Source organism: Xylocopa sonorina, chromosome 2 (assembly GCF_050948175.1).
Source record: "Xylocopa sonorina isolate GNS202 chromosome 2, iyXylSono1_principal, whole genome shotgun sequence".
NCBI classification, from domain to species: Eukaryota; Metazoa; Arthropoda; class Insecta; order Hymenoptera; family Apidae; genus Xylocopa; species Xylocopa sonorina.
This window is the reverse complement of record NC_135194.1, coordinates 12202471-12221887: the sequence shown is the minus strand read 5'-3', so window position 1 is coordinate 12221887 and position 19417 is coordinate 12202471. Positions and strand designations below refer to the sequence as shown.

The window sequence follows — 19417 nt, the reverse complement described above, 5'->3', positions numbered from 1 at the left end:
ACCACTACGATTATCAGCCGGTCGATTATAGCCTCGTGCTGGTTGAACGCGTTTTTCAGCCTAATCCAGCGGCCGATACCATCGATGATTTTCACATTTTCGCGGTGGCCGGTTAATTAAACCGGTCACGTCAGATCTTTCGATTTAATTAAGCCCGCGCGGAACGGCGGTCCCCGTCACGGGGGCCCTGCCAGAGGAGAATCGAATTGTTTGTCGCCGAGTCTCACGTAAATCCGCACGCACCGCGCAGTAATCGCGTCTAAACAAGGGGATGACGGACAGCGCGTAATCATATTATGATGCTGTGGCCTTTAGCTCCCCTGGGGACGGGGGTGGCCCGTGTGTTTGACATTTAGCATTTCCCGCGGGGTGACAGAGACTCCGTCTATCATCGGGAGATTCCATTCTCGTAACATTTACCAGATATTCCGCGCTGCTTATCGTATCCTTCGTTTCGAATTTCTTTCCACTTCTATCGAGATCCCACTGATTCGACCGTGAGTCGTCGAGCAACATTTCAAGCTAAAATTACGTACACGCATTCCAATAGACACGCGTACGTTAAGCAGCGAGTGGCAGTCGTCGCGTTTACGTTCTTTCTCCCATTTGGCGAGATGTAATTTTGTTGGAAAAAAGATAATCACACCCCGATAATGGCGGGGAGGAAGAAATCGCGGAGCGCGTCCGCAAGCAAACCAAGGGAAGACGTATCGCGGGCGAATCGTAATTTATTTTTGTATCAGACGGATGTGTCTAACTAGTTTGTCCCAGCGAAAGTAAGAGCCACCCCCACCAAGATTAACGATACTTTAGTGCTGTTTTAAAGAGGTACCCACACCCCGCGCCAAGGGCACTCGCGCCCACCCCCATCGTGCGCCTGGAAAATACTCAGGATTAACCTGCTCTCCACCTCCCTGCGAGCCCTCTCCACGCCCTGCCTCCTCCTGAACTCACCACTTCGTTATTCCCTACCGCCGCACTACCCTCGAATGGGAGGGTCGATGTTAGAAAAAGACCGCGCGGAGGGTGGAAAAAAGAGAAGGAGAGTAGCAATCGTCGGAACTTGAAAGCAGGGCATTTTATGATGACTACAAAAGTGGTCCGGCCACTGTTAGGGCGGCGAGAAAGAGGGTGGCACGGCGAGCCGAGGCGAGACTGAGTTACTACCCCTACCAGGCTTCCTTTTTTTTCCGCCCTTAGCCGGTAGAGGATCGCGGTAACAGAGAGAGAGAGAGATAGAGAGAGAGAAGAAACGTCAGAGAAGGAGGAAAGCTGGAGCACGATTCTCTCCCTTACCACGAGGAGAACGGTGCAGCCAGGGACTTGAATTGATTGCTTTCATTACGCAAAAAAGTCACTTCCTCTCTGTCTCCTTCTTTTTCTCAACCACCCCATGCTCGCTCGGCTCTCTCCTTCCTTCTGCCCTACGTCCGTCTAACTTTCCCGCACCCCGTTCCATCCCCAGGCGTATCCCTCACCTTGGCCTCCGTATTTTTAACTTGCGCCGCGCGACACTGGCGAATAAGTAAGTGTGCTATTTACATCAAATCTCGTAAGTTATCGCCCGCCTCCATCTCCTCGTCCCACGACCCTTTTCCACCTCTCTCTCTCTCTCTCTCTCTCTCTCTCTCTCTCTCTCTCTCTCTCTCTCTCTCTGCCCCTCTTCCGTCCTCCTTCCACCGTCGTGCCACGGTAACACGATTAGGGGGTTAATCTTTTGCGGAATAGTTACCGAATTTCGTGGCGCGGTCTCGCGAAGAGCACTCCGGGTTTTTTGCGGTTTCGAGAGCGGCCAGCCAACAGGGGGATAAATTCGTCCGGTGTTTTAACGGCTTTTGTTTTTGCCCTGCCTTTTTTGGCTTTTCGGCCACGGACTGGCTGTTTTTTGCCTCGAACCGAGATTCTCATCGGAGACCCATTATTCCCGTCCGCGCGACGGCAAACAGAAAAATAATTCTCGCGAAACCACCGCGACGTTTCTGGGACTCTAATTGGGGTGGCTAATGAAATTACGACCGCGGATAGACTTTTATCGCATGTTTTTCCGAAGAGTCTCCGCATTTCAAAGCAGCGGCTCGCGGCTTCTTAACAGAAAAATGAAATGAATTTTCCTCCTGCGACCACTTCTGGGTAACGAGATATATTAATTTATTCGAATTACCTTTTCTCTCGTTAAAAACATTTCGTAAAATCTACACTGAATACAAATATCCAGACTAACCACGAAGCGAAGATCGTGCAAACCGCAGACCCCGAGTCACCCGTCTTGTCTATGACAAATCAGATTAATACAGTGGTTATCCGACGGATTAGGAAGGATGGCGGTGCTCCTAGCTACCGATTAGCCGTCCAAGAGCACGCGAGGCAACCCCCAATGATCGATGCACCCGTAGTCGCTGGCTCATCTGCATCTGCCCACCCCTCGCACAGTGCAACAACTATCGCAGCTCGTGCAACACTTCGTGCGGCGTATCCCAAGCGAAACTACGAGTACGACCGCGGAGGAACTCCCCTAAACTCGAGTCGAATTCTCGCGTCGGCGGTGCGCACTCATCTGGAGGACATATTGCCCGTCAACGCGGGCCTGGCCGCTCGTTCGTTCGTTCAACGCAAATGATATGCCAAAGCGTAATCTCGCTAGATCCTCCAGAGATTAGGCGGGTCGACACGATAATGACGAATGGATCCTCGTGCCGCGGGGTAGTCTTTGCTCAATGGGATCGCGACGCAGGTGAACCAAGGATTCCTTCGAGGGTTCTTTCATAGGGGAAAAGAGAAGTCGCCTGCGTGGGGCGAGGGACTTGTTCGGAGAGTGGTTTAGAAAGATTTCAGTCGAAGTTAGAGTCTGTACAAAGGATCAATTCATATCATAAAAATCATAATAAGAAGTATCTAAGCGCATCTCGATTCACTTTCAGAGACTATGCAAAATCAACAATCAACATCGAAACGAACCTCTCGTATCAATGAAAAAAACGACTAATCAGAGTACAGTTCTCAAGCACGATTCTTCCCCTGCTCCTCGCAGGGGCCGCGAAGCCAATCCTTCGGTCTGCGACAACGCTCGCCCCGTCGAAGGTTAAAAAGTAGCCGTGGTAACAGGATGCGGTGTCCGCGTGCAATCGATCCCAGCGTGGCGGACAATCGAAAACGCAGAATCGGCCGGCTAGGAAATTACGGGATCCCCGGCGGCTACGTCGAGTGTCGGATACACACGGGCCGTTGCGCAACGACACTGAGCGTTCCTGTCGGAACGCTCTCGCGCGCGCACATTTCCCGATCTCACGTATCTAATGTCGACGGTGGAGGGCGGCGGAGGAGGAACGACAGGCTCGTGTCCCGGTCGGATCGTAGGAATGAAACGAAGAAAGGAGTCATGAAAGAACGCACTCGAATGTAAACCGGACCCTTGTGAGATTCGCGGCCCAGCGGCGGTCCCACCGACGCCGATGGCTGACCGCACCTTCCGGCTGATCCGAGTCGCAGCGAGCTTCCCAGCCATGGTAACATTTAGATAGGTGGGGAGGCCCCCTTCGTTGTCTGCTCCTCTTCTCTCTGGCCCGCGAGCTTCTTTCCACGGGTCTCGATACACTTTTTTACCCCTCCGCACCCACCCTGCCAATTGGGTCTGTTTCACGCACCATTTATCGGTCGACAGGTTTCCTTGATTTTAATACTGTCTGCAGAATTCCTATTTTGTGATCTGAGTTTCCTGGGCTCCGATGGAAACCATTCTATTTACCGTTTTACCGTTGATTGTATTAGGTGTTAGTCAAACGTCAACAGTTTTGAAGTGTTGCAAAATATTGAAACTTCTTCGAGTGACAGAGTAAAAGGAAACTCGTCTCGCAAGAGTTAAGAAGCTTCGACAGTTGCGAACACCGCGAGTATGACTCGATACAGCGACGCGAGGGGGTTAAATCGAAGAGAACGGAGGAGAGTCCTCCTCGAGAGAGATGTCTCTGAAGTTTCGAGCGCCGTTGCTGCGAGATTTTTTCCTTTCCTCGTCCAGAGCCGATCTGGATCGCGGTCAAACCCTTGCCATAAATTCGGATGCGAGCCCCGGGAAAGTTTGCCCGCATACCGGGCGGGCGCAGTAATTCGGGCGGGGACAAAAATCGCCCTGGCCCAGGGATGAGTAATTCGATCCCGCTGAAGGGTAATTGGAATGCATCGCGCATTGGGCAAACTTTCGAGTTATAGCCGGCATAAAAGTGATAAGTTTCTTCCGGCGAGTAAGCATCTATAGATTACCGTAAATGTTACGCCGCTCGCCGGTGCACGAGTTCCCAAGGAAAAGTATCCGAGCGATCCCGTCCGCGGAGAGCAGCGGCGCAGTTTGTAAACCAGTATATTCGCCCCCCCACCTTTATACTGGCTCCCTCCCCACTTAGTGACACGCGTTACTTGCGGATTCCTAGCCCTTTCCTCCCTCATCCACCTTTTCGCGCGCCTCCACGGACTATCGCCAGTGTCCACGGTATTTTGTCCCGGCGACGTAATCAGTCTCGTAATTAGCCGCGTCTGAGATCGATACTGTCTCCCGCGAGCCGCGACACTCGGTGATCCGAACGGTTATTGAGAAACGATCGCTCGATCGTGACGATCCTTAAAGATTTCGAGCGATCGTTCCTGACATCGATTGGTTTTTTATTCGAAAGTTAGTCAGGATAACGATCGTGGATAGTGATCGAGAAGAAGAGGAGAAAAGGGGTTCAGTGAAAGTGCAAAGGGTTGAACGCGAAACCTTCGCGTTCGATGGTGACACCCCCGATCCAAGCGGACGGGCGCGAGAAAACGTCCTGACAAGGTGGTCGAACGTTGACGTACCGCGAGACGGGTCCTGCCGGAAGAACTGGAGCGACAAAGGGAAACTGTTAAATAAATAAAATCGATAAGGCGAGACATCGTATCCAAGGAGTGGAAGGTAGAGAACCACCCGTAGAGGGACAGGGCTCATGAATAAGCAGTGCTCACGGGGGTGTGCGCCGCGTGATTTCGCGTGGGACTGTTGGCGGTAGACCAGCCGGCGAACGTTTATTTCGCAACCTTTGCCTCTTCCATTCCCGATCGGGTCGTCTTCCTCTCGCGTGACGCAGCCTCTTCGTCCCGCGGCGGTGGATGCCAATAACGACGTTATCCCGCGCGACGCTGCCGCCGTTTCCGTAGAAACCCCGCGTCGCAGAGCCGCCCCACCTCGTCCGCACGTGATCCGGCTCCCAGCCAATCCTCGTGCAGATCCCGCCGGCTGGATGCTGACCGAGGGATGCAAAAAGGCGGGGTTGCGCGCCGCGTGGGGATGAAAGCTCGACGATAGAGGCGGGGGTCGAAAAGCTTCGGCGAAGTCACGTGTGCACCGTCGCCAGAAGCCTCGTTCGTGCTTTCACGTCGTTGTTACCCGCACGACCGTGCCGCTTTTTGGGGTCCAGCCACCGTGTCACCGCGGCTGATAACGATAACGAGAGTCGGACGTGACCGAGAACCCTTTTTTGCCTGCTCCGCTCTTGGGACGGGCTTCCGTCGACGTGCTGTTCTCCTCTCGAGGGGGCGAGTTGTTTTCGCCGCGTTCAGACTGCGGACAATCGGGGCTACTTTCGCTTGATTTTTCGCTCGTCGAAGATACATACGTATCGCTGTGGTGGTTGGATCGTTTTTTGGCTCGAGAATCGTGGATAGTGAACATGGACGAAGACGAGATGGAATCTTCTTGAGAACCGTCGATGTAATCGACTTTAGTGGACTGTTTTCGACTGTCGTTTGAAACGATGGTTTCTGTGCGTCTTCCGGTACCATCGTTACATCGATAAGTGAACGTCGATGGGATCTCGAGTGAACCTCTTTTGGATACGGTGAAGTGGAAACTGTGTTGTTGGCGAGAAACAGTGTGCAGTGACTAAAGCTACCCTTTGTCGCATAGTATTTCCTCCTACGATTTTTCTCTTCTTAAATCTACGATGATCTAGAACTCGTTAGCGCTATTCATCTGATACATTCGAAAGAAGAACCGTTCCAAGGAACCAGCTCCTCGTCTGATCTACCAAACGAACGATGAAGAGGTACGAGAACCCTTTCGAGGACTCGATAGAAAATTCTTTAGTATGTACGGCTCGTGGTTCTGTGTGATTCAGTGATGTCGCGAGTGCAGTGAGAACAGACTCGAAGGGCGGTAGGTGTCTCGTAGATAGAGTTCCATTCCCGACGGACGAGGATTCAGCTCCCGATTCACGAAGATGAAGCGACGGCCGACCGGGTGCTCGACGAAGCCACCCGTCGTCCGGCACAAAGACGCTCCTGATGACAGTCATTGTGCCGCCGCGCCATAGACTGACCCCGGAGGCTTCCGTTAAAAAAAGAGACGAGAGCCACCGCCGCTGGGACCGTGCGAGGGCCGTCATCGTCGGTGGTCAATAGGACCGGCCAGGTCCTTTCGCGACCGTTTCACACGTTCATCCACGCACATCATCCACGAACGGCGAGAGGAACCACCTGGATTCCCACAGCCGACGGCCGTCGGCTGGTGAGGGGCAACGATGGACCTCAGCACCGCCTATCGTTACAATCAGAATATGATGGAATATTACACCTGTAAGCTGACGACACGTGCAATCCTCTCTTCTATTTTGTTTCGACAGTACAGTTTAACTGAGATTCTGTAGCTCTGCGGATGAGATGAGATTCTCATTGGTTCTCGCTTCGACCCTTTGTGGTTCGAAGGAAGATTTCGAGATTGGTACCCTTCGATTATTTCGTGACATACATATACAGGAATTTTCTTCTTTTTATACTCGAGTTTCGACGTGAGAAAATTAGGAACGAGTAACAGGAACGATCGTAAGGATGATGACAGAAGAAAATAATTTTCGTGTAATGATAGAAGCGTTCGAGATCGAACCGCAGAGGGTTAAAATACGTGAGACGTTATCTGGGTTGAATTAGTAATTGAATATTCATATTCGAGCGATTGATTCCTCTAGCTAGCTGATGTAGAATAGGATTGGAAGAGACTGGATAAGAAACCGCGAAACGTCGCCGGTTTTTACGCGAAATAACAGAACGATATAGATTTTAGCGCGGCTGGAAGAAATCGATCAGCTCTGTTCCGTCGATCGTGAGAGCGGGCCCGTTAGCGTAAAAAATCGATTTCTCCCGGGGTTTTCTGCCCGATTAAGCGGTCCGTGGAACGGAGACACGAAAGCCGAGCGACGATCCGCTCCGCTCGGCGACAAATCCTGCATTTGTCGTCTTAGCGCAAACGAGAGTGCGGGAGCAAGAAATCCGATGACCTTCATTCGGTACCGCTAGCGGTACCGCGGACGATAAAAAACGAGACCGTAATCGGTTGCAGTCCCAGCGATCTGCGTAGGAACCACTCGCGAGATCGTTCATCTCCCTCCTCGTCAATTTTCCCTCTTCTCGTCTACACTGGCCAGTGAAACCTCGTCGATCGCGTAACAGAACGCTCGACAACGAAAATCCAAGAGTACGCGGACCGAAAACAGACGGAAACCGCCAGCCGCAGGATCCTCCGGTGGCTACTCTCGTTTTCTCTCGCTTTCTTTTCCGCGACGATTAAGAAGTCTGTACTGTCGATTCAGGAGAAATTCAAAACCGTTCGCGTGGATCGGTCGATCCGCGAGGGGAGAAAAAAAGGGGGTTAAACCGGGTCGAATCGTGGGACCGTGTTGCGCGCTTCCGCGCGTGTACGGCGGTCGAGAGATCGGAAATCGTTTGGGACGACTTCAGAAGCGTATCCGGCGTAATCGCGCGTGAAGGCAGAAAAGTGTGAAACCAGCGAAAAAGGAATCGACAAGTGACGAAAGATAAGCTTACGCTTCCTGGTCGTGTATCGGTTTATTCTCTTGGTTTTTTTTCTTCTTTTTGATGGTATTAATTATTAATGGTATTAATGGCTGGCGGCTCGAAGCGGAGACAATCGAGGCAGCGATGCCGGTTCCGTTCGAACTAACGGCGTGATAATAATTATGAAACGTTAACAAGAACGACGCGGTCAACGCGCGCGCATCGCAGCCGAATCGTTCCGCGGAACCAGCCCGCCAATCGCTTTCATTGAACGGGCAAAATTATCCGTGTAATTGCCGCGGAATCCGCTGGACGTTTCCAAGGGGGAAAAATTCGGGTCGACGATCCTGCGATGGATGAACGAAAAACCGTCGTTCCCATCTGTACACGTAGCTCGACGTAATCGCGGCTAGTTTTTCCAAAGCTCAGAACTAGGCCACGCGTCTCGAAAGTATAGTTTCTACCGGTTGATTTACACATTTTACTAATAATTCATCTACGTATCGTTATTACTGGGCGGAGTGTTTACGAGGGAACGCTGCGCGACTATAATTTCCCGTGTCGCACTGGAATTAAACCCAGCGACCGATCGCGCAGCGAATTTCAGCAAAAATGGAGCTCGCTGGTACCGCGTTCTCCCGTCCATTTTTCAACCGGTCGAGAGTAATAAAGACCAGCGTGTTTACTGCGTACGCGAGGCAACACGTAACGTCAGACCGTAATGTAATACAGGAACAAAGCTGCTGGAAGAAATATCGTGTGACCGACTCTGGAATCTATATCATACGCGCGGTTCCTGCACCTAACCCGCTGCATCCCCTCCGTGTTCCACCCTCTTCCTTCGTCTCGCGCGTCGCCATTCAAACGCGCGCGCGTGTCTTTCCTCCGCGAATACCAGAAAAAGCGAAGACATCGTCGTCGACTTCGTTCGTCCCGCTGGTTCCCTTCGAATAACGCGATTAACCGTTCACCGAGTGTGTCTAATTGCGAACGGTGTTTGTCCCCGTATCGCGATCTGTTCGCGTGGTACCAGCCGACTGGTCCGCGACGGTGGTTAAAACGAGCCGTGAAGATTACCGCGATACGTTCACGGCGGACGCGTTAATGGATCGTCGATGAGAAGCGTGGCGGGCCCGGAAACGGTCCGCGTCAGCTCGACGGGCAGCCAGGTCGACTTATTTTGCATTGTTGTTCTTGCTGCTAGCAGTAAACGCGATGGGATTAGGAAACGGGACGGCTTTCTCCGGCGGCGAGTCGAAACGCCTATAAACGTTCGATTAACCCGTGAACGGACCCGTCGCGCATGGTAATACGCTGTGAGAAAGTTCCGCGGATGATGATACGAATCGGTGGCACGAGGACTGGGCGAACGATGCTGGAAGACACGGTTCAGATCGTGGACCAGACACTAGGACGGTTTAATCGAACTTCAACGGTACTTTACTTCACTTTTACAAGCACTTTACCGAGCGCCGCTCCCAAAGAGAAATAACCTCGCGACGATCCCATCGCTCGAACAACAGACCTCCGAAACGAGAGCCAAGCATAAACAGAGCTAACGTTAATTAACCAGCACCCCCAGCGACGCGGGCGAAACGTCAATTCCGTAACGCAGACGTAGATTCGGGGTAGAAACGAGTAGATACACGATAATAAGGTCGTGCGGCGCGGTGGCAGGGAACAGCAACGGCACGGCAATTCGTAGCGCTGGCAGAGCCCCGGATTTCGGCCTCCGGGGGTGGTTGCCACGGCCCTAGAACCGAGGGCCCTCGTATAGTTGCGGTCAGCAGGCGTGACGGCGTGTGTGAGCCGCGCGTAGGGTGGTCATGGTGCTTTTGCCGGTGGCACTGCCGCCGCCGCCGTGATCCCCGCTCGTGCATCCCCCTGGCTACCGGCCGCGCCGCGGGGGATGCGACCATAAACGCGAGAGCGAATTGATTTGCGACCGGAAAGCGCGTATCGTTTCTGGTAATGATCGCGGATCCCTCATTGTCTTGCTGCGCGGAGATCGCCGATACGATTACGCCCGCGGGGTGGAAGAAAGGGAAAAAGAGGCGAATCGGAGGTTCACGCGCCGCGGCGCGCCCCGTTCCGGTAACAATGACGCTTCTGATCGGAATGGCTGGTTCATCGCGGTAATTACCGACGATTGTTCCGAGTACACGCTTATCCGCGTGTCCGCGCGCGGGTCGTTACGAGCGGACAGAGGATTCGATCGATCCTGTCGCAGTGGTTTGTTCACATTGCCATCGATCGATCGGTAAGAATTCGAACGGTGATTTTAATTCGACGTCTGAGTGCAGAGACGTTTGTCTGTTCCTTTAATTTTGATCTCGATTATTCGTAGGAATAAAGCGGTTTTGACGATTCTCGCGTTCTCCACGATTGTTAGCGAAGTTTTCGCGAGCCAAGGAATTGGAAAGTTGAGAATTGTTAACTAGATTTTTCTACAATGCAAATCGAGAGTTTTCACTCTGTGATACAAGAGCGATAAGCAATCTGGAACGTAATTATTCAGTATTCGAAACAGGCTGGCGAGCGCTATCCTGAAGCAACCGAACGCCATCAATTCGGCGGTGGAAAGAAATATGCACGCGCCCATCAATCGTTCACTCCTATAACCCCTCGTTACGCTATCGCGCCTACGAAAAAGTAACGACACACGTAAAATACGATCGCGGGCGATAATCCACGGCAAAGAAACCCGCGCTCTCAATGTCACGTGAAAGCTGAACGGTCGCGAGACAAATCTCGAATTAATTTTCTAGTAGAACAGTCCTGTCCCGCGCGGACACGACAACAAGAAGATTCCTATCGGGGCTGTTATACTCGACTGCGTTACTGGAGCACGTTGAATCGAACCGCCAGCCGTTATCGCGACTGTTTCGTTCCCGTGACGGGCCACTGCGATCTGCATTAACGCGTCGTCGAAGAAGAAGTCGTTCGTGCAGGCGTGAAGCGTCCGCGGGGTCGAAGAATCGCTCGCTGGGCTCGTCTCGCGGAGCGTGACAGGGCTGGCCGTGGCAGGGGTTAGAAACAACGGCGATCATCGAATCATCGGTGCACTGGCTCGTACACGAGGACATATGTCGCGGTCCAGGACCCTCCATTACGATATTAGATCGAAGTTATCGCGTTAGGCGGCTGTAACGCGCGAAAATAAAGCCGCCTCGAGAGCGTAGTTGTGTCGGTTGGAAAATCGAATGATGTGAAACACGTTGCTTCCATTATTAGCAAATGCGCTGTCTACCCTGGACGAGGGGCGTTTGGGAAACAGAAAACGTCTTCGCACGTGTATATTGATCGAACGGTGATAATTAGAGTTTCTAAGTGGAGTGTGTATAGCATCGACTACACGCTATTCGCAAAGTGGAATGGGGAGTCTAGAGTATTTATTTTTGTGAAAGTTGTATCGCACGATTTGGACGTACGAAATAAAAAAGAAGATAGTCAAGCAACGTCTACTTTCAGTTCGATGGAGAATCATTGCCTGCCTCGAACGAACGAGCGTGTAATTACTTAAAGATATTCCATTCCCTTAGAAATAAAGAAATCGATGCGAGTAATCGTAAAGCACCGATGGAACGCGACGCGCGCAAGGGCGTAGGTGACAGGACCCGGTCAGCGTCGCGTTTTCACGGCGAACGATCGCGGAAGTTCGGCCTCGACGCGGAACGGTAGCCCCCACGGCTAATGCGTTATCGATTTCCATTTTCCAGGCCACGGCGGAGTTAACCAGCTCGGCGGTGTCTTCGTGAACGGAAGGCCCCTACCGGATGTAGTCAGGCAGAGGATCGTCGAGCTAGCGCACAGCGGCGTCCGACCGTGCGACATTTCCAGACAACTCAGGGTATCTCACGGCTGTGTATCCAAGATACTGTCGAGGTGAGTACCGACACCGGGTACAGGCGCCATCCAGGGACCCCCACGCCCGTATCCGTTACAACCGCAACCCCCAACAGCCAGAGCGTCTCTCGCTCTGCCCCTCTTTCCTCCTACGAGCATTTCCTCCGTCGATTCGCTCGTCCACCACGTGAATCGAATCGTTTCGCGAAACGTACCCGTCGAGGACGCGTCAAATTTCGAGTATATTCCAAACAGGAGTTGAAATGTTCAGAGCATCCTACACTTTGCGGAATCTCTAAAGGAAATGACACTCGATGGACAGCTAGATTAGAAATTGTTCGACGAAGAGACTCTAGAGAAAATAGAAACCCTTTCCTCCTCGACGATCGCATTTCACGGCTGACAGAGGGGACAGTTCCAATCCGGCGGACTGTTTAATTCGTCGATGGGAGGCAAAAGGCACCGGGTGACACGGTGGCGCGAATGATTTAGCGGAGGATCAAGTTCCCCTTGGCAGACGTAACGCCGTAATTTCCGCGCGTTCGAGATGGCCAAGGACGCTCGAACGCGGAGGGACGCGGAGGAGCTGAAGGGCGGAACGGACCGAGATGGAGAGGAGAATAGGGGCCAGAAGGAGTCGGACGGAAGAAAAAAAAAAGTATACTATTCCTGGTCTGAGAGTGATTTAATTAAAGACGCTGTTAGGACCGCGAGGAGAACGAACCCGGGGACGAAACTGCGACGCCGGAAGGAAGGAACCGTCCCCCTTTCCACCACGGTCCGGGGGGTGCTGGCGGGTGCGACGATATGCGGTTTCCATGTTTTTTCCACCCTCCGCCCCGCGTTACGTAACGGGTGGCCTCGTGCCGTTTTGATGGCCCGAATGTCATACGTCCCTGCCGCTGGAATATCATTGTCGCATATAGTTCGCTCTTTCACGTATATCCCGCGTCTATACAATAGGCTGGCTGGATTATTTACTACTTTTGCTTCTTCTCGAGTTACCATCCCTTCGATTTCGCTGTCTCTCTCGTTTGAATACCAAGCGAATCGAATTTTCCTAGTTTATTACCCTTGGCTGATATCTGTGCCTCGATTGGTCACGCTTGGGGACGGAAGTATCGTTTTCATGATGTTTAGTAGCTTTTTTTTCTAAGATTCGTTTGCAATTGTTACAAATGATTCGATCACCCGAGGAGAGCGATCGTTCAGTGAAGTCTGACCATTAGATGGCGTTTCTACTTGGAGACCCGCTGGTAACGAGTGTCGGCGGAAATGTTCGTTCCTTGGCAATCGACAGGATCGATATAGGTATTTTCTAGCGTGGACGAGTTCGACGTGGAAAATTAGCGAAATTCATTCAGAGGAAATTGCCGGTGGCCTCGCAATTAATCGTGGATCCCGGACGATTTTAATCAAACGTGCACGATGCCCGAACGATTTATCGCGCGACGGTATTAAACGGCAATGTGTTATGAGCAGAAATTAACAGGTATATTAACGTCGACTGGCGCACTTATTTTTCAACGGATTTACGGCCGATCGGATCGATAAGTCGCGCTGCAGTCGCTGCCTTTTGGTCGCGGCCGACGTGTGAATCAAAAGCTGGCGAAGAAAACGCGGTTGAACGGCCACCGGTTTCGCAATCGATTTCCTAATCGTTTATTCAAAAAACGGTTCGAATAAATTAAGCTGACCGAGATGGAGCAACTGCTCACTTTTTTCCGCGGCACTTCTCGCTTTTTCTAGAACGAACCGGCGCTCGATTGAAATTTAGAAACCACCGGTTGACGCGGACGTAACTTCCATTCCGTTGAGTTGCATTCCGTTAGAAGTAAAGAAGCTTGCTCGATAGATACTCTACAACAACGCGATTAACAAAATTTATTACTCAAGCATCGAATTTTTTGCCAACTCTCGCTGTCGTTCCAAACGACACCGTACTCTCGACCTGGTCGTCGCCACTGTTACCACGGCTGCGACTTCACAAGCCACGGCAAAGACTTTACAGCTATTCTTTCCGACGAAACTGCGACGAAAACGGCCCCAAACTCCGACGACAAGACGCTGTTAACACCCAAGCTTTACGCAGTCACGCGCCACTGATACGTCGCGACGGCTTGGCTGCCGGTTTTTCGCGGAATCGCGACGATCTCGACGCGTCTGCACAAACGAAACGGAAACGACGGTTCCCGTCTAGGTGAAAGTTCAGTGGAGACGGTGTTGAAAACTTCGCGACCAACCTGCTCTGTTCCACCGTGAGTACTTTATCGCGCCGGATGCGCGGTGGTAGACGCATTTTTAGGACGTTTTCGAGGAAACCGGCAACGATTTGCTCGAGCGACTGAAACAGCCAAATGGCGAGGTCCGCCACGGGCTACGCGAACGTTAAACAGCGCTATTATCGTAAAAAAAAAAGGGAAGAGGTGGGACTGAATGCGATTGACCCCGGTCTATCGACAACTCGGGTGGAAATTAACGCGCGTAGGGTTGAACGGTAGCGGCGTGGGTCGATTTCAAAAATCGCGCGACGTAATGGGTATTTCACGGTGGGGGCGGAACAAGGAGGGACAAACGGGGTGGCGAGCACCGCCATGTGGACCTGGAATAGGGTTTTACGCCAGATATAATCGTAATAATTTCGAAGCGGGGCGACACGGCCGCGATCGTTTAAGGGAACCCTCCTCTATGCCCTCGACTGTAACAGGTTCCACCAGCGATCGTTTTTTGCCTGGGGTGGATATCGTCGAATGAAACATCGCTCGACGATCCTGACACGATTTAACGACATAGAACAACGCGAATTGCCAGCCCACTGCTAATAGAGTCGAGGTCTCCATTAGTATTCTCGTGACGAATCTGAATCGAAACGATCGTCAGTCGCGTGAGCAGATCGAGCAGACTATCGTGGTCAGACAGGCCAGTGAACAGCGTACAGCAGTACTCCTTGGTCCACTCTCGTGCGTATACATGTATCATCGCTCGCAATAAGAAACGTCGAAAGAATAACTCTTAAATGTCAGTTCTGTCCGTTCCCCCCGATGGATCGCTTGTTTCTTCGTCGAATTACCAGTCCCGCAGTGTCGAGCCACGGCGAATCAATTTCTCACGCTTCGACTCGGCATGAATCACGCGGAAAGTAATCCCACTAATTACCAGCGCAACGCACGATACGTGATACTCGCGTACGTAGACATTAGTCATTATTTCCGGACAAACCTGATCTCCAAGTAATCAGTCATTCCAAACCAGCAGTCGCGCGAGATAATACTTTGCTATCTTTAATAAACCCCTCGTTCTATGAAGTGTCTCGCGATCAATTCCGTGTCTCTCGCAGTGTTCATAGCAAACCCAAGTTTTTCTACGTCTCGATGCGAACACTGCGAACGCGACAGGGGATGGAACGGGGTGGCGGTGTGGAGCGCAAACAAAATTGGCCGGCATTCGAACGGGCATGAGTCGACGGCCGGGCGGCGGACCCACATCCATCAAGGCGGCCCACAAGCGGACCATTATTGCGGGCTTTCCGGGCTTAATTGAATTTAAGCACCAGCGAAGATATTATTTAACTAATTAGGCACAAAGGGCGCGTTCACGGCGGGCCAATCGCGATCGGGGATCGCGGGCGCGCGTACACGAGCTGGGAGGGCTGGTAGGAGGGACGAAAGAAGAGGGAGAGAACGGGCGAACGGGTGTTCCGGGAGTGGGAGAGAGACAGCGGGGGGTTAGAGGCCGTTTGTTTTAAAACAGCCGGTCGTTGACGCGCCGCTGGACGGCGATTCGTTATTCCGACGTTGGCCGGCCGTCGCGGGAAAAACGATCGTTCCCGCGGGCCGCTCTTCCTCTGCCTTTTATCCTTTGATTCTGCTCGATGGAGGGGAAACAGGGTAAACTGCGCGCTGTCCTTTTCGATTCTCTTACGCAACGGTGGAAACGACAATGTCGATGCACATCTCCATCCAAGAGCGATACGTACCCTTTTGATGATTATTTAGTAATTATTTTTACATCGCATGCGACACTTTGGCGATAGAAACGGATGTAAATGAGGAGAATCGAATTTCTGACCGATCGCGAAGGTTTCTCTGTCGTGGAAATTGTAGACGATAGGATGAACGATTCAGAAGAGTCACGGATATCGCGGCGAACGCGGAGGAACGTAACAGAATCGCGACACAGATCCATCGAGACCGTTTCCTTTTTCTGTTCGCAGGTATTACGAAACAGGCAGCTTCAAGGCTGGCGTGATAGGCGGCTCGAAGCCCAAAGTGGCGACGCCGCCGGTCGTCGAGGCGATCGCCAACTACAAGAGGGACAATCCAACGATGTTCGCGTGGGAGATCAGGGACCGATTGCTCGCTGAGGGCATTTGCTCGCAGGACAACGTGCCATCCGTGTCCTCCATCAACCGGTGAGTTCATCCGTCCACCTTCGTTCCGTTTCACCGAGAAATCGGTCAACGATTTCTCGTCCTCGTCGTTCGATAGAGTAGACTCTGTCATTACCTTAAACAGCAGCTGGCAGACACGATCCGCGAAAGATTTCGTCGAATCGAACTCTCCCCAATCGAAACGATTTAATTCTGCTACGAGTTAATCGACGCGATCGTCGAGACAAGAAGAAATTCATCGTGGAGAACGATCGAAAGGAGCGATCGAAGGGGCGCGAGCGACCATATGCTGCGATCGCCAATGGGAGCGATTAGTTATCCGAGGAGTCGACGGCCCGCCCAAGGATCATCCCCTGTGCGATATCGTGATAAGCTCGAGTGCAGCCGGTCCGTCACCCCGATCCCATTGACCTTTCGCAGGTTCCTTCGGGGACCAGCCGATTAATACAAGTGTTTTTACATCGCCCGGTAGATCAAGCAACGCCGTTGAGAGAAAACGAGGAGGAGAGAGACAGAGGGTAGGGGTGGCGTGGCTGCGAACACGAGTATCCACGAGCAAAGGGATGCCACCGTGGAACAGGGGGGTTCGAACTCCCATGAGACGGCATTACGACGTATCAGCACCGCGCGAACCGAACGAGTGGATCCCCATTTTCGAGCAACTACGAGAAGCGATGGGGAGAGAGGGAACGAAAGGAGAGAGGAAGAAGAGAGAGAGAGTGAGAGACGGACCACCAGGGTACCATTGATCGGCACACATATGTCCCGAGATTTAATCAGTCGCTACTTAAGACCTTATCTCCCGCTTGGTCCGACGCACCCTGCGCGCGGCCACTTCGCCGTCTCCTCGCACCCTCTCGATCTGACGCCCCGCTCACGCCCCGCTCGCTTCAGCAGTGATAATGTAATCGCGCGTAATGCGCGTCGAATTGGCTGGCGCAAGTGAAATCCGTTAACGCGATTTCCGGCTGGCCAAGGGTGTTAATGGATACGCACGCAAATTACTTGGGGCACGTTAGACGGAAGCAGATAGGCTTGAGCGTTCGTCGCTCGGTGACGCGGTTGATCGCTCGCGGTTGTAAGTATCTCTAAAGAGAGATGTACAAGAAGAAGAAGAAGAAGAGAAACCACGGAGACATTCTAATTTCCCATCACCCTATTGTCACTCAACGCGTCGATATGCAAGAGTATTTCGACGCGAGGACCGTTCGAGAAGCTGGAGAGGACTTCCTCGAAGCGCGCACGTATCTCCATTCTTTCCACGAGCACGACGTCGATGGTGTCGTCATAGTCACGGCAGCGTGAAAGCGTGGCCGTATGTAGGTACAGGAATTGCTTTCTGGCCGAGGTTCCCGATGTGTCTAGGATTGCAGCGGAGGGTGCGGCGGCGGCTTGTTGCTCGAGTGACTTCCTCCACCTTCTCTCCGCCGTTCTAGCCCCGTCTCCGTCTAACGGCACGCTCGACCTTCTCTCCATCCACCGTCTCCTTTTCCATCCTTGCACCCCCGACCCAAGGCCCAGATGGCGGGTATTGATCTGAATCCGGAGAGCAGATCGCCTGGAAAAACTTACCCCGCGGATACTTACCTACCCGCCTTGGCTATCTACATGCACCTATCCGACCTGGCTTCGCCCGCTCACGTACTCCCGTGAACGCCCGCAACCTTCCGTTCCCTGTCTACGTGTAGGTAAATGTATTTCCGTTCGCCGAGCAATGGATAGGAAGTCGCTCGATGCTCCGTTGCCTGGCAAGCACGGGACGAGGCGGACGTGTCCCCTCTATCCCTTAAGTGATTGTTCGCGCCGATTGATCGCGCGAAAATCGACCAGGATTCTCCTGTGAATCGTGACACCGTGACGTCGACGGGTAACGGAAGTTTCTCGCGCGAAAAAAACGCGCTCAGTTCTTTGGTGGGTCCTTTGGAAGGTGCCGCGCGATGGAAATTAACCTTGCGGACTTTTGAGAAACTATCAGAGAAACGATAGGAATATTCGATGTTGAAGATGTAGAAAAAAGTGGAAAGCTGTTGGACGGAATGATGAACCGCAAAATGGCGAAAGAAAGACGAGCCGAACGCGGTGACCAGGATTTCGCCGCGATAGAGATAGAAACCAGGGATTATTAGGGTACAGGTTTGCGGGCAGCGCCGGGATTTCTCCCGTTACGAGCGTGTCCCGGTTTTTCTAGCTTCGAGCTAGCTTTCGTACGGAGAAATAATGATACGGCTAATATAATGTATTATCCTGCTTTTGCCGGGGCACCTCGAAATGAGACCGGCCGCGAACCGGGGGACACGGCCGCGGAGAGAAAGGAAGCGGAGACCGGGGCTGGAAAAAAAGCCAACGCTCGAGGAGAACGAAATAATGGAGTGGCTTTCGCGAAAAATAACAGATACGTATATATATATATATATATATTCCCGGGTGGGAGCGCAGGATCGAGGGCCGTGGAAAAACAGGCGAAAAACGTCGCCAAGATTGGACGGTTACCGTTTCGTGGCTCGCCTCTACTTTGCTGAATCAACCGAGCAATCTTTTCTCTTTTCTTCTCCGGCGTTTTCTTCGTTCGTGGCCTTGCGACTCCTTAACTCGCGAATTTATACTGAAGACCCTGTTCTATCCCTCGCGAGCCGTGCTCCTTTCAAAATCCAGCGATTCCTTTAATTCTCGGCTCGTCTAGTCTCGTGGCTTTCATCGCTCGTTTCTCGACTCTTGCTTCGTTCGCTCGATTTGAGCTTACGATACCTGAGAACGACCAGAGACATTTGTACGTCGAAAATCGAGGGGAGAAAGGAACGGAAGAACCCACGGAGGGTCCGCAGAGGTGGAAAATAAGAAGAGAGAAATTGCTGCGATGGTACCGCGGTGGATTTCGGGAGGAAATATTGATAGGCTCGGCTTCGGCTGCGGAGTCACGCTCGAGTAGCCAACTCTCAGTTGAGGTCTATCTTACACGCACGCACGCACACACGCTCACACAGAGAACCCTCTGGCTCTCCGTCCTTCTCTATCTCCCCGCGTTTCACCCCTTGGACGCCTTCCTCCTTTCAGCCGCGGAGGAAGTCTCAGGGGCAGATCGATAAGGAGCGAGGTTCGCCCGAGGGCTTTACGCCGGCTTCACAGCCTCCTTCTTCTCGTTTCCTCCTAGCAGCCCCCGAGACGTCACGGCCTCGCGTGTGCCTCGCTCGCCCTTTCTTGCGGCTTCGACGGAGTCGATAGCGCGGGTCTAAGGGAGGATTATTCCCTTGACTTCCTGTTGGTCCATCCATGGATCATCTCTTACCGTCCAGGATACTTCTTAACCTGTTAACTAAGGTCGACGAGTTTGCTCGCCGCGGTTGATACCTTCTCGGATGGAACTGTCTAGTTTTCTCTTGCTCG

At 52.4% G+C, this 19417-nt stretch overlaps 1 protein-coding gene across 7 annotated transcripts in view; it reads left to right on the top strand.

Annotated features, from left to right (window-relative positions):
- Positions 1–19417, top strand: part of Sv (paired box protein shaven) — a 136149-nt gene that overhangs the window by 97850 nt on the left and 18882 nt on the right. For 6 of the 7 annotated variants that reach the window (XM_076909892.1, XM_076909886.1, XM_076909889.1 and 3 more), the window contains 2 exons: positions 11520–11685; positions 15860–16057. In XM_076909892.1, coding sequence (XP_076766007.1) covers positions 11520–11685; positions 15860–16057 — 364 coding nt within the window. Of the gene's footprint in view, positions 1–6062; positions 6586–11519; positions 11686–15859; positions 16058–19417 lie in introns of those variants that run through there. The other variant, XM_076909890.1, reaches the window with a different exon arrangement.